We start from the raw sequence: 13,404 nt of genomic DNA on the forward strand, positions 1-13,404 counted from the left end.
AAACAGCGTTAGCTTGAAATTAATATATTTTGTTTATACATCACCATTATCAACCCATTTTGCAACATTAACATCCATCAAACACTAATTTAAAAACAGGCCTATGAAAAATATAGAAATATTTTTATCTGGAGCACATAAAAATAAAAATATATAGCTTAAATTCTACAAGACAGTCTGGGAATAGGCGCTATAAAACTCTAATCTGATGTGTTTACAAAATAACAGAACGTGTCTTATTGAATCATCAGCATTGACAATATCCTTTATAGGTTTAGTTTAATTTTAAGAAAAGAGAAAGAGAACTATTTTCTTTTGCTGCCTGGACAAAAAAGAGACCTAGACGCAGATTCCTACATTTCCCACTCACCACTTCGGTTTAAAGCTCCGCTCAGAGAGGTTTGTGGGATTTGAATGCTTAAGCGTTGAGATGTGCACTACTATCTGCAGTTTTTTTTACTGAATAAAACTACATCACCCAGACGTGTTTAAGGCTCAAACGTTGCGTGTTTGGCTCATCCTTGACCGGAGCAGATTGGCTTTTTTGCTGCATATTGCAGACAGACACCGGGCTAATGAAATAATTATCTTACCGGCCAATGTGAACTTGATGGTGAGTGAGCAAATGAACCACAGAAAAATGCATTTCACTCGGAGAATATAGTCTGTTATCGCTGAACGAAAAAAAACGACGAGGGTAATTTTATAGAACAATTTCATCTCAAAATCCCAGATTAGAGAGAAAGCAGCTGGCCTTTTACAAATACAGGACAGGTGCCAGCAAGGTGCAGTGGTGAACAAACTGTGTCACCCCCTCCCTTCAGCTCTTTCTGATTTTTTTTTTTTTTTTCATTAATTGCTTCAATTTCTTGCTCAAGATGTGAGGACTCCTTCATGTCATCCTTCAGTGGACTCGGCATGGCGCAGGAGGAGGACAAGCACAGCCTGGAGGCGAAATTTGCTGCGGCAGTTAAAGTGGTCCGGAGTTTGCCCGAAGAAGGTGATGACTTATTAAAATCTGCCATAGAGCCCGTGTGGGAAAATAAGTAGAAAATGGTTGAACTCGAGTGCTCAATGATCAGCTGTGGAGTGTAAAATCTGTCCTCACTGGGCTTGTTTGTTCCCTCTGTGTGATTGACCTACATGTGTTGCACTTAAGAGCTGTCACTCACACTTGGCTGACCCCAAAGCTGCTACAGGGATGAGAGCTGATTAACCGAATCAGACACTTCATGCATCTTTGCCACATTGTGTGTTACTGGTTTACTGCACACAAAGCCTGAGCTTGCCTTTCTGTTGTTTCCTTATTTTTTTAGGTACTTTTCAGCCATCTGATGACATGATGCTGATGTTCTACAGTTACCATAAGCAGGCCACTATGGGGCCGTGCAACATTTCCAGACCAACCGGCTTCTGGGACACCCATGGAAAAGCTAAATGGTATATGCATTTCTAATATGGACCCATAATACCCCAACTAGTTTTTACTATCGGGGTCCCTCCCCTGTGGCACGTATGGCCACTGCATGGCTATTTTACTATGGAGCCAAATGCACTTAGTTCTCCCCCGTATACTGTTGCACAAACACAGAAAATACTTCAACTTCACAGCCTCAGTTGATTTTGAACTATGACTTTGTGTTCTCAGGGATGCATGGAGCTCTTTAGGAAATATGACAAAGGAGGAAGCCATGAAGAGTTATATTGAGAACATCCAGCTGGTAAGTCCTTTCAGGCAAAACTGGGGCTGAATAGAAGCAGCACGCAGAATAATAAACACTCGTGGCATCATGCTTTGAATAAATGACTTGGCGTGCTCAGAAAAGCGCGGGCATTTAGTCGAGGGATGTGTTAAACAACTCTTCTCTTGCAAAATGTAAAGTATCTTATTGGCACTGTTGTTTGCCTCAACTTGCATGCATTTGTACCATAATGCTCCCGAATCAAAAGAGCCTTTCTGTTGATTTATCAAATTTGTATGTGTGTTTTCAGATTCTGGAGACTGTGCCAATTTCAGAAGATGTGTCTGACCTGGTACAGATGCTGGGAAATTTCTACACAGAGGTAGAGGGAGAGGAGGCTGAAGAAAATGAGGTGGACAGGAGACCCTTCACCAGGCCCTTTGCACAACATGCGGGTAAAGCAAGCCTGGAAACATGCCTATGGAGTATTCTCAAGTTGTCGTGTTTCTGATCAGTATGGTGTCATGACATGACGGCATTCCATCTCAATTCATCAAATTTTGCAAAATAAATAAATTCAGTCAAATTCCGTTATCTAGAAAACTAGTTGAGCTGGATCCTTCACATCTTTAAGGTAAGTGTCTGGTTTGGCGGCTCCGTGACTGTGGACTATCAATTAAAGTTCATATAAAGTGATGGATGCTTGCAGTCCCTAAAATGTTTGGCTGTCGGCCTCTGACAGCAGATTTGGAGGCCTGTAGAAACCAACGTTTTGCATATATTAGGCATATATTTAGTTTACAGCTTCTCATACACACACACTTGATTTTCTTTAAAACAAGAGCTTTCACAGAGATTAAATCTAAATACATTTTCATCCAACTTCAATGTGATATGTACTGAAAGCCAAATAACGAACAAGTTTCTGTTAATGTCATATCGAAAATTTGTGATGGTGCTCTCTCTCATTTTCCCAGTATCGATTTTGAAACACTCATCTATCTGCTAAACATTGTAATGACCCTGTTGCTAAGTGACTGTAAATGTTTTGAGGGGTTTCGTGTGGCTTTTAGTCCACATGTGAAGGCACGTCAAAGGAAATGAAAACACAGTAGCCTGCAGGTGATAGCAGCGCTGCTCAGATGGGGTGATATGGTGATCTTTTTTTTTCTTAATGCATGTCTTACATGTTTTTTTTATCCCTAGATGAGCTGGTTAAACCTTTTAAGAAGCCAACAATGGAAGGCAAGTCCTTGGTGTTTGCGATGGCTGTAGACTTGATAGAGTTTTTTAGTTTAGTTACGTTGCTTTCATTGCTGTTGCAGCTGAGTGAAAATCGTCTCTGCATTAAGCTGTATGAGCTGTAAAAAAATAAAAAATTAGAGCAGATTTTCTTGTGCTTTTTTGTCATGTCTAGTATGTGCTGTGGTAAGGCGTGTTGGTCTGTTGGCTCGCATTGTGGCGTTGTTACAGTGTGCAGACCCCGTGAAGTGATGTCAAGTTTCCTGTGTGGCTTTTCTGTTGTGCAGATTTTTGCTGTGCATCTATATGCAATTTTTGAATTAATCAACAGCATTTCCCTCACTGTTCAGGGTATGGGGATCTGTGGGATGATATTCAGAACCTCCACGAAAACGAAAACGACAACAGTGCTCGAGACTTGAGTGTCAGTAGCGAGGAGAATAGTGGCGTGGAGAGAAATGAGGGAAGTAGTGAATGGAGGAGAAGTGAGGAAGAGGAAAATGGGGATGAAGGACACAATGCGGACCATGAAGACAAGGAGGAGGAAAGAGGTACAGTGTAGTTTGGGTCATGGGCTGACAGAGGTGCTGGTTTGTGTTGTTGTAGAGGCAACATACAGCCAAATAATTGCTTCTCTCCTAACTTTCCTTATGTGTTTGCCTGTTTTAATGAGTTTAGCAGGAAATCAGTGCAGCTATTAAGTCTTCTCTTTGGGATCCCATAAACCCTTTTTGCCAAGTATTAGATAAGACCATTAGCTGAGATTTTTTGGGAATTTTTTCCCCCTTTTCTTTCCAGGAAAAATACAAAAAAATCATGAAATGTTGAATATTTAAAGGATGCAAGACACACGTGGATGGGATTTTTCCAGTTCCATATTTTTAGTTTTAAACTCAAGACGACTAGGTTATAATAGCTTTGCACGATTCACAGATCTACATAATATTTATTGCGTGCCTCGGTGTAACCCTCAGTCTGAAACCATTATATCTCCCATCCCCTTCACTGTAAGTCAACGTTTTCTGATTGGCTGCCCCTCATAAACACCATGAAGTGAGCGGAGGTTTGTACTGATCATATTAAGACATTTTTGGTGTTAATATGATTACCCACCATTGTCACAGTAGGTATATATGTGGGCCGATCGTGGCTCAAGAGTTGGCAGTTCGTCTTGTAATTGGAAGGTTGCCGGTTTGAGCCCCGGCTCGGACAGTCTCGGTCGTTGTGTCCTTGGGAAAGTAACTTCACCTGCCGCCTACTGGTGATGGCCAGAGGGGCCGATGGCACGATATGGCAGCCTCACCTCTGTCAGTCTGCCCCAGGGCAGCTGTGGCTACAACTGTAGCTTGCCTCCACACTTTGGGGTCCTTAGGGATTAGTAAAGCGCTGTACAAATACAGGCCACCGGCCAGGCCATTCACCAGTGGAATTGTAAAGCGCTTTGAGGGTCCCGAAAAGCGCTATATAAATGCAATCCATTATTATTACATATCACAGAAAATAAGGAAAAACGTATAAATAATACACAGCATTTCTATCAGATAAAGAAAAAGTATTTTCATAATTCTTTCCCATAGTCCATGTCTTTGTGTTATGTCAGACTGGAGTCCTGACCCACGGCTGTTAATGGTGGAGGACAAGAGGTGGAGGTTGTCTGACACTAAAGGCTCCTGCAGCAGTGTGGAGCCCAGTGTGTCCTCCTTCACCAACGGGACGCACAGCTCCCTCAACAGCGATGTGGAGGAGGAAGAGCTGGCATGTACCTTAGAGCCCAGTGTACAGTATAACCCATACATGCATGTTAATGGACATCTGACTGGTAAGATTACATAGAAATGCTAACATTCTGTATTGGATTGCATGCTGGATATGGAAAACCAAAATATCTGATAAGACATCATCTGTAAATTGCTGTCAAATTGTACAGTATAGTTCTCTTTAGCCTGTAATTTAAAAATGTAGGTTTTAGGCACAATTTACAATGCTGGACATGCTCTTCTCTTTCTTTTTTTGTGCCTTAGATCATAACGATGCTATTCTTGAGAAGAACCACCGATCCACTGACTCAGATAATGAAGAGTTCTGTGACTCCATGGAGCACCTAGCCACGGATGAGGTGTGGTGCGAAACATGCTTTCCAAATAAAAATAGTCCATCGCATGAGCTATTCATATTTCGTCCATACAAAGTGTGATGATGCTCTTCATTTTCCTGCTAAGCGGCTGTCCACGTCCAAAGGCCTCTCACAGGGATCAGGAGCTGGCTCGTTGAAGCAAAGGGATGTCTGGTTTGAGAGCAACACCACCCTGATAGATGGAGAAGATCATGTCCTCACAGGAGATGTTAAAGAAGGGATTAGTCCAAGAAAACACAACAGCTCCTTGTCAAGAACAGGGAGAGGTGAGATTACTGCAGATGATGCTGAATCCCCGATTTAGCAGTCTCTCACAATGTATTCCCCCGTTTATTCTCCTGAGCATTTAAATAAATGAGATACCCTCCCTACCATTCCATAAAGTCTGTATGTATTCTGGTTCTCCTTCCAGGTTCTCAGTTACCGAGGGCTACCTGCAGCGCTGAGCCATGTGTGAGCGTAAATGCCACCTGCTGCTGTGTGTCACCGAGCAGACTGCATCCTGGCAGTGTTACCAGGGGAAGCATCAATGAGCAAATAGCCACTGCTCTGCTGAGACTGCAGTGCGACATGGCCAATGTGCTGTACAGGCTGCATGCTCTGGAGGAGCTGACCAAGTCACAGGTGAACAACCAGACATGTGGCCACTTGTTTAGGTGCAATTAAGGAACTTTTTGTCACAGTTTTTCTCTTTTTTAAGTCATAAAAAATTAAATTAAAATCGACAAATTCTAAATTGATTTTATTTTCATTCCCTTCAAGACAATCACTGATTCTAAGGATGTTTTCTTTAACATTTTTTTTAATTTTCATGTTTTCTTTTCTTTCAGTCAAGATCATCTTTGCCAAGGCGGGGGGACTCTGTAACTGTACCAAGACAGGTGCTCATTAAAAAGCTCTTTTGCTCTCAGCTATGAAGCATGACCTGTTATTAAACTCTCCCTGAAGAGTGGTTTGTTTGCCTGTCTGTTTGTTTGTTAGCACTCTAGCATCCATAGTTTTCAGCATATCATGTTCAAATTTTGTGTGACAGTCGATAGCAGTAACAGCTCGAGCTGATTTAATTTTGGTGAAAATCAGGTCAAGCTCAAAGTCACACAAAATGTGAAAATCAGTAAAAACTTTATATTACCTGCATTGTTTTAATAAATCATCTTCAAACTTCACAACAATATACGAGGCCTTGAGGACATGAGTACCTCGGTTTGCTAAACATTTGACCTTAGCCTTCGTTGTTAGTGCCCGTGGTTAAAGTTAACGTTGAATAAAACAATTCAGTAAACCATAGTGAGTAATATATGATATGAAGGTGAATGGACAGAGCTGTACAGCACTTTTTGTTTTTTTCAATACAGTGCCCTACGACCTCACAATGATGCCAGAAAGTTTCACACATGTGAATATATCATAATATCTCAAGTTTTCACAGTCCACAGAAATCAAAGATTTCAGCCAATTCTGTGCAAAGATAATAAAATACGCAATTTCAAGGTCATAGGTCAAAGGTCAGAGATCAGTGTGTTGTCATAAAAACCTGCTGATGTCACTATGTTGTATTAAAACAGTGTTTTAGCAGTCCTTGTGCTCTCTGAACTGTTTCAAAGTGGAAGTTAGAGGCTTTTTTCAGTTCCACTGGGAAATCAGAGTGCCTTTATCCCTCTTGTTTTTTTATTTCTGATTTTTCTTTTAAGTTCCTGAGACCATCGTGGTGGCCTTGTGACTTCTCCCCACTCACAGTCGTGTTCACCGCACTCTGGCCTCTTATCACCCACTGGCTTGTCCACCTTTACTTACAACGAAAGAGAAGGTGAGAAAAAGTCTCTTGGAGATAATTTGGGTTTGTTGTGAGGGATGACTCTTCTTGTTTTATGACCACAATGAAACACAACTAAAATTCAGTTTCTGCTTTTCTCCTCACAGCAACATACCGTGAATTGTCTATTACTACTACTGGCAACTATCAACATCGATCAAAGAAGATGAACTGTGGATGAAAACGATGCACTTTTTGGGGGTTTTGTGGCTTTCTTGAGCTAAAATCAGATGCAGAGTGCAATGAGGCATCGGTAGAAATTTAAAAGGCTGTTTTAGATGAACGGATGGTTGGAAACTTGGCGATGTAGTGTAGCGTTTTAACTTGAAGCAGACTTTTGAGGTATTTAAGAAAAGGGATTGATTTATGCATCACCAGTGCTGGCCCAGTTTCTTTGCTCCAGTTAGTCTGTCATGAGGTGGTGATCTTATATATGACGAGGAGATTTCCAGAACCTTTGCATAACTTGTGAAGTTAATTCACGGTTCATTGTCATGCAATAGCTGTAGACTTCAAGCGATAAAGAGTTTTAGAGATTCTCATTCCCAGTTATTTATTGTACATTTTATATTTTAATTAGTTTTTCCCCTCAAACTAGAGTGTTCCATTACATGTACTGTAATGTAATTACAAGGACATTGGTCTTTTATATGTGTTGTCTTGAATAGATACATATTTTAGGAGAGTTTCTTTTAAAGTCAAAAACACACTTGATGTGAGAAACATTATTATTTTTGTGTCAGACTATTTATTTTATAGCTTTACTGCTATAGTAACCAAAAAACAAAAAAACAACTGAGAAGAGTGCAGACAGTCCACATATCTATATAAACATTCTTGTTTCTTGCCAGTTTTAAGTAGACAATGAAGAATACTGTTTGGTTTACGTAAGGATAATGCTTACAGTTGTAAAATATGAGCATATGAAGCACATTGCAAATGTAATAAAGACATTCTTAGAACAATCAAATTTTTAATGATGTTGATGCTTATTTGAGAGGCTGTGAGTTTTTTCCAAGAGTGTTTTCTTATTTCTATTTATCAGGGTGAGTAGTTACTAAAATATTTTTGTATTTTTCTGTAGCGGTTAATCCACCAGAATGTGCAAGCTATTTAAAAAAAAAAAAAGCTGAAATATGTTATTGTTATTATCCACGAATTTTCAAAATTACTTTTTTACAAAAGCTGAAAAAAACCCGTAAAGTGCGTTTACTTTTATGCGTATTACTATTATGTCTTTTGTTTGTTTTTTTACAGTTATATGCTTTCATTCCGGAACAGATAAATCAGTTTTAGTGGTTGAAAGTTATGCTTGATTCATTTCCATCTCAAGATTGGGCAAAACAATGTGGACATTTCTTTAAAAATAAATAAATAAATAGGTACTTTAGCGTGACCACAAAAGGGAGTCAAATTTCGACCGGGATACAAAATTTGTCACAACATGGTGGAGGTCATATCCGGGTTATTTTCCGCTGTCACTTCTTGCCGCAAACACGGACCTTTAACTCTCAGGGACAGTCATATAACTTGCATATAGCTTAACTGGGGTCTTGCACAGGTGACAATTAAATATGTTTTCCTTGTCAACGACGGTCCAGCCTCAGGTAAGAAAGCAGGATAAGTTAGCTCAAGCTAATAGTAGCGCTCTTGTTCTTTTGGTTCACTTGAACGTGCTAGTAAGCTAGCTTAACCTTAGCATGTTTGTATGACTCCCCCTGCTGTCTTTCGTTGTAGTTTATTTTGAACTGTGCATTTACATCGGTGGACAAGTTGCCACACCAGTTATCTGCTGTTTTCCCGTAGTTAAAGTAAAATAAGCAACGTGGGTCGTTGAGAGAAGTTTTGGCTAGCGCGTTAATGATAGTTTCCCAGTCTCCGCTGTGTCCTTAGTTGTGTGTCAAATAGTAAACTGCGTCATTGAGCGATGTGTCATTAATTAATCTGTCAATCGCCTATATGTAGCTATGTTTGTGTTTGTTTATGCCATCCAACTTTGCAACACCGGCTAGTTAACGTAATCTGTCTACATCGTCACCAGTCTCAATATGAGCAGCCTTCAGCTTGTAAGTGTATCTTTTGATATTCACAACGTGCTAGTCATTCACCAACTGATTGCAATGACCACAGGTGACTGTACCCCTGAGTCACCTCATCAACGTCCTCCACTCTCTGAAAAGCTCAGTGGGGAGCAGCAGCAGTGCCTCCTGCAAATCAAGAAAACATAAGGAGCGTGCTGCAGACCCAGAACTACACTGTGCCGAGGTACTCGCTGTACAAGTGCATATCCTGACACTTGCTTTAATGTTCTGAGCAATAACGAAAACATTGCATGCTCAATGTTATTAAAAAAAGCTATGTACTTTGTTTGTTTACAGTCTGTGTGGAATTTACGGGAGCTGGGTTTATCAGATCTGGGAACGCAGCAGCTGGATGAGCTGGTGACTCGTGTGTTGCCACACTTGAGCCCACAGGAAGCACCACTTGCATTTGGTGGTCAGACGGCCTGGAGGACCTCGCATCTCTCCACACATTCCTTTTTCCACAATAAGCATGGTGAGGAAGATGTATCTCAATATATCTCTATCTCACATCAGATTGATTAGTGTAGCTACTAAATGATTGTCACACAGGCCGACAAACCAGTTAGCAACCCTATTGCAATTTCAGGTTGCGAGGGAAAAATGTACTTTCCCCTGGTGAAATCGGTTGCATCAGAAACCTTCATGCTTGGGTTTCTAGCAGATTGGTGCCATCACTTTTAGTTCATCTTCCAGGCAAACTTTGAGCAACTGTGCAGCCTGTTAGTGACCGAAGCAGTCAAAATAACCTTTTTCGTGCAGCACCATATATGTCTTTGCAACCAATTTCCCGCCCATCAATCTCCAGCAACCACTTGCCAGCCAAACATGGAATGCATTTTTTCCCCCTTGCTTAAAGGAAGTGAGCCTCTGTGGTTACAGGTTTCTCACTGACTGGTCTCTAAGCCTGGTGACTGCCAGCAACCACTTGCAACATTTTGATGAATGCACACTTTTCTCTTATGACCAGTAGTTGCCAAATGACTGCCAGCTGGTCTCTAAGCTTGTGTGACTGAGGCCTTAATGAGACAGTAAGGCATCTGCTGCCAGTTTGCCCTGCAGTTACCTCGTGATTTAAACGACACTTATACTTTGTTCTCTCTCCCCAGGCTTCTCATGGAGTCGCGTGCCGACACCGGTGTTTTCAAGGCTGCACCCTTCACCACTTCAGTCTGTCTGTACAGATCTCCAGTACCGGCCAGGTAACCATGGATTACAAAGTAGTTCAATAATTTTATGAAAGACTCTAACTTCATATTGAGTTACAACAAATAAATGATCTGAGTTGGTTTGTATGTTTATGTGAAAGCAAGACAGGCTGACATTACTGACAGGGTCATTGCAAGCATATCTTACATTTGCGTTGTACTTCTAGCTGTAACAACATATACATTTACACTCACTGACCAATTTATTAGATACACTTGTGAAACATCTATACAAGCTCTCCTGCTGGAACTTTTTAAACGTTTATTTGAAATTGTTATAAAGGCGTTAATTCTAAGTGATGTTTATGGCTGAGCTCAGATCTATAAGTATTTCCTGTATTTTGTTCATCCCATTGACATAACTGATAAGAGCTATTTTACTGGACTCTGTTTTTGATAAAGTTGCTGATGACTTTACTATGTTTATGTCTGCATGATTTATTTCAGCGTTGGTTCAGACCAGAGGTTTTAAAACTTTAAGGAGCAAAACAAGACGACTGCAGTCAGCTTTCGAACGGCCTGCCGACTCTGAAGGGTTCACGCCATCTTTTATGAAGGTACATGTTTATTCACAAGGTTGGCATGTATTGCCAAATCCTTATGTTATGGACGTGTATAACATTTTTAATACTTTCTGTCATCAATGTGCATGATAAAATGCACAGCGAGTATGAAAAACAGCCTGCCTTTTACAGTCACAAAACTTGAGGAATGTGTGACAGCTTATATCTGTTTAGTCTGTGACACCTGCAGACTTGTAATTTAACTTGATGACCAAATAAATATTTTTTCATATATATATATTAGAAAGAGGTTTGCTGATCTTGTCCCTGTAGTTGTAAAACCTGTGGCTCTGGTGGTTCTTGCAAGAGTAACAGTGATGCAGGCTTTTAGATTGCAGTACTGACCAGACTTGCTTTGGACTGCAGGGGTTTCTCACACGTGACAAGGGGATAGAAGTTGAAAGTCTAGACAGCATGGTGAAGAACAAGAACATACCTGATGGACAGCAGGATGCGTTCAAGAGGGGCTTCGCTGAGGGTTTCCTGAAAGCTCAAGCCCTGACACAGCGAACTCAAGGCAAGTTTCAGTACAAACACACCTAGACTCTGTATCATTATACAGAATTAAACTGTGCTGATGTTCTTGTTTGACCGTCAGACTCACTTAGGAGGACTCGTCTAATCCTGCTGGTGCTGCTTCTCGTTGGGCTGTATGGCATCTCGAAGACACCTTTCATATCGGGTAAAGGCCCCCTTTCCCTCCAAACACTGGATCTTAGTTTCAAAATAATTTGCCTCCAAAGTACTAATATTTTAATAATCAGTTAAAATATTAACAGTAGAGCTAAACACTTGCAAGCTAAGCAAGCTTGTCCCAACTAAACCATTTGCAGTGGTGCTGCTGTGTGATGTGGCTAACATGTAATGTGTTTGTCTGTGTGAGTTGATTAACCATGACATGCCGCATGATTTCGAACTTTAATCTAATCATTTTGGACAGTGCGGTTCCGAACCACATCAGGCCTGGACTCAGCCGTGGACCCTGTGCAGATGAAAAATGTGACATTTGAGCATGTGAAAGGGGTCGAAGAAGCTAAGAATGAGCTGCAGGAAGTGGTGGAGTTCCTTAAAAACCCACAAAAGTTCACAGCTTTGGGAGGAAAGCTGCCTAAAGGTGGGTTATTTTTCACAGTGGCACATTCACAGTGACCTCTGGCATTACTCTTTCAAAACTCATTTTCTCCTCTCTCTTTAATTTAGGAGTTTTACTTGTGGGCCCTCCAGGGACTGGAAAGACCCTGCTGGCCAGAGCAGTGGCAGGAGAGGCAGACGTACCGTTTTATTATGCCTCCGGCTCAGAGTTTGACGAAATGTTCGTTGGAGTGGGAGCGAGTCGCATCAGGAATCTCTTCAGTGCGTTTATTAAAAAAAAAAAAAAAAAAAAAAAAGTTATTAGCATCCTTTTTTTTTTTTTTTGTATTAGTTAATTTAGAGTTTAAAGTTGATTGCTTGATATGTTTGTTTTTGGGTGACTGCTTTTCTTAAGGGGAGGCCAAAGCCAACGCTCCCTGTGTGATTTTCATCGATGAACTGGACAGCGTGGGTGGGAAAAGGATAGAATCTCCTATGCACCCTTACTCCAGACAGACGATCAACCAGCTTCTTGCTGAGATGGATGGGTAATCTGTAAAATCAAAACTCACATTTATGAATGTTCAGGAAGCAAGTCGGCTAAAATGATTTCTCAAAAAGCTAAATGTTGTGTGTTATTACAAACAGAATGATAGATTTTGTGATTGGTTTGGGTGGCATAATGATGGTACTGTATATTTTTTGAGGTTTAAATGAGAGTCATTTAAATTTTTGAAATCTTAATTTGTAGGTTTAAACCAAATGAAGGGGTGATCATCATCGGGGCAACCAACTTCCCGGAGGCTTTAGATAAGTATGTTTTGCCTCTTATTCCCAGCGAAAATATCACTGCTCACATTTTAGAAATGTCAAAGTTTACAGTCTTCATTCTATCAGTTGTAATTGGCAATACAAACAAAAAAGAGCTAAACCCTCCGGGCTGTGTTTCAAGTTATATGCTTGCACTTTATCATCTCTTTTTACCCTTGCAGTGCCCTGATTCGCCCAGGGCGTTTTGACATGCAAGTGACTGTGCCCAAACCAGATGTGAAAGGACGCACAGAAATTCTCAACTGGTACCTAAAGAAGATCAAAGTGGATCCAAGTGAGAAATTAGAATCTGCTAATGAGGAATAGGTTCATTATAATGCCCTTTCATAACCACATGGATGTTGTTTGTTATTTCTGCAGCTATCGAGGCCAATATTATTGCCCGAGGCACCGTGGGCTTCTCTGGTGCTGACCTTGAAAATCTGGTGAACCAGGCAGCCCTAAAGGCAGCGGTTGATGGCAAAGACATGGTCACTATGAAGGAGCTGGAGTTTGCTAAAGACAAAATTCTCATGGGTGAGTGATAGTTTGGTGTAAAGATGTACAACACCGCGAAAGTCAGATGATCCCCTTTGAACAAGCACTGTGAACAGTGGTCTTTTCTTTGTTTTTCCTCAAGGCCCAGAGAGAAGGAGTGCAGAGATAGATGATAAGAACAAGCGCATCACGGCGTACCACGAATCAGGCCATGCAATTGTAGCTTTCTATACCAAAGATGCGATGCCAATCAACAAGGCTACCATCATGCCCAGAGGCCCCAGTCTGGGACATGTAAGGAA

At 40.9% G+C, this 13,404-nt stretch overlaps 2 protein-coding genes across 4 annotated transcripts in view; both read left to right on the plus strand.

The window, feature by feature from the left end:
* Nucleotides 1-514: 514 nt before the first annotated feature.
* On the plus strand, nt 515-7,793 carry LOC308383379 (acyl-CoA-binding domain-containing protein 5-B-like). Of its 3 annotated transcripts, none has more exons than XM_080861302.1 (14): nt 515-613; nt 879-1,000; nt 1,317-1,440; nt 1,649-1,721; nt 1,993-2,137; nt 2,889-2,927; nt 3,275-3,475; nt 4,525-4,743; nt 4,946-5,040; nt 5,144-5,324; nt 5,471-5,682; nt 5,889-5,939; nt 6,750-6,865; nt 6,979-7,793. In XM_080861302.1, the coding sequence occupies exons 2-14, from the start codon at nt 895-897 to the stop codon at nt 6,989-6,991; spliced, it is 1,575 nt and encodes a 524-aa protein (XP_080717428.1). In that variant the 5' UTR covers nt 515-613; nt 879-894; the 3' UTR covers nt 6,992-7,793. The 3 variants fall into 3 exon arrangements, with proteins under 3 accessions (XP_080717428.1, XP_080717430.1, XP_080717429.1); XM_080861303.1 differs by having other exon boundaries at nt 554-613; nt 909-1,000; XM_080861304.1 differs by lacking the exons at nt 2,889-2,927; nt 3,275-3,475.
* A 527-nt stretch (nt 7,794-8,320) lies between these two features.
* Nucleotides 8,321-13,404, plus strand: part of yme1l1b (YME1-like 1b) — a 7,530-nt gene continuing 2,446 nt past the window's right edge. The window contains exons 1-14 of the mRNA XM_080907702.1: nt 8,321-8,478; nt 9,002-9,136; nt 9,250-9,427; nt 10,062-10,154; nt 10,608-10,717; nt 11,090-11,240; nt 11,322-11,405; nt 11,664-11,837; nt 11,924-12,076; nt 12,210-12,342; nt 12,546-12,608; nt 12,787-12,899; nt 12,986-13,141; nt 13,245-13,396. Of these exons, the coding sequence (XP_080763828.1) occupies nt 8,446-8,478; nt 9,002-9,136; nt 9,250-9,427; nt 10,062-10,154; nt 10,608-10,717; nt 11,090-11,240; nt 11,322-11,405; nt 11,664-11,837; nt 11,924-12,076; nt 12,210-12,342; nt 12,546-12,608; nt 12,787-12,899; nt 12,986-13,141; nt 13,245-13,396 (1,728 nt within the window). The 5' untranslated portion in view covers nt 8,321-8,445. The remainder of the gene's footprint in view (nt 8,479-9,001; nt 9,137-9,249; nt 9,428-10,061; nt 10,155-10,607; nt 10,718-11,089; nt 11,241-11,321; nt 11,406-11,663; nt 11,838-11,923; nt 12,077-12,209; nt 12,343-12,545; nt 12,609-12,786; nt 12,900-12,985; nt 13,142-13,244; nt 13,397-13,404) is intronic.

This window comes from Rhamphochromis sp. 'chilingali' (genome assembly GCF_963969265.1).
Source record: "Rhamphochromis sp. 'chilingali' genome assembly, chromosome: 16".
Lineage (NCBI taxonomy): Eukaryota > Metazoa > Chordata > Actinopteri > Cichliformes > Cichlidae > Rhamphochromis > Rhamphochromis sp. 'chilingali'.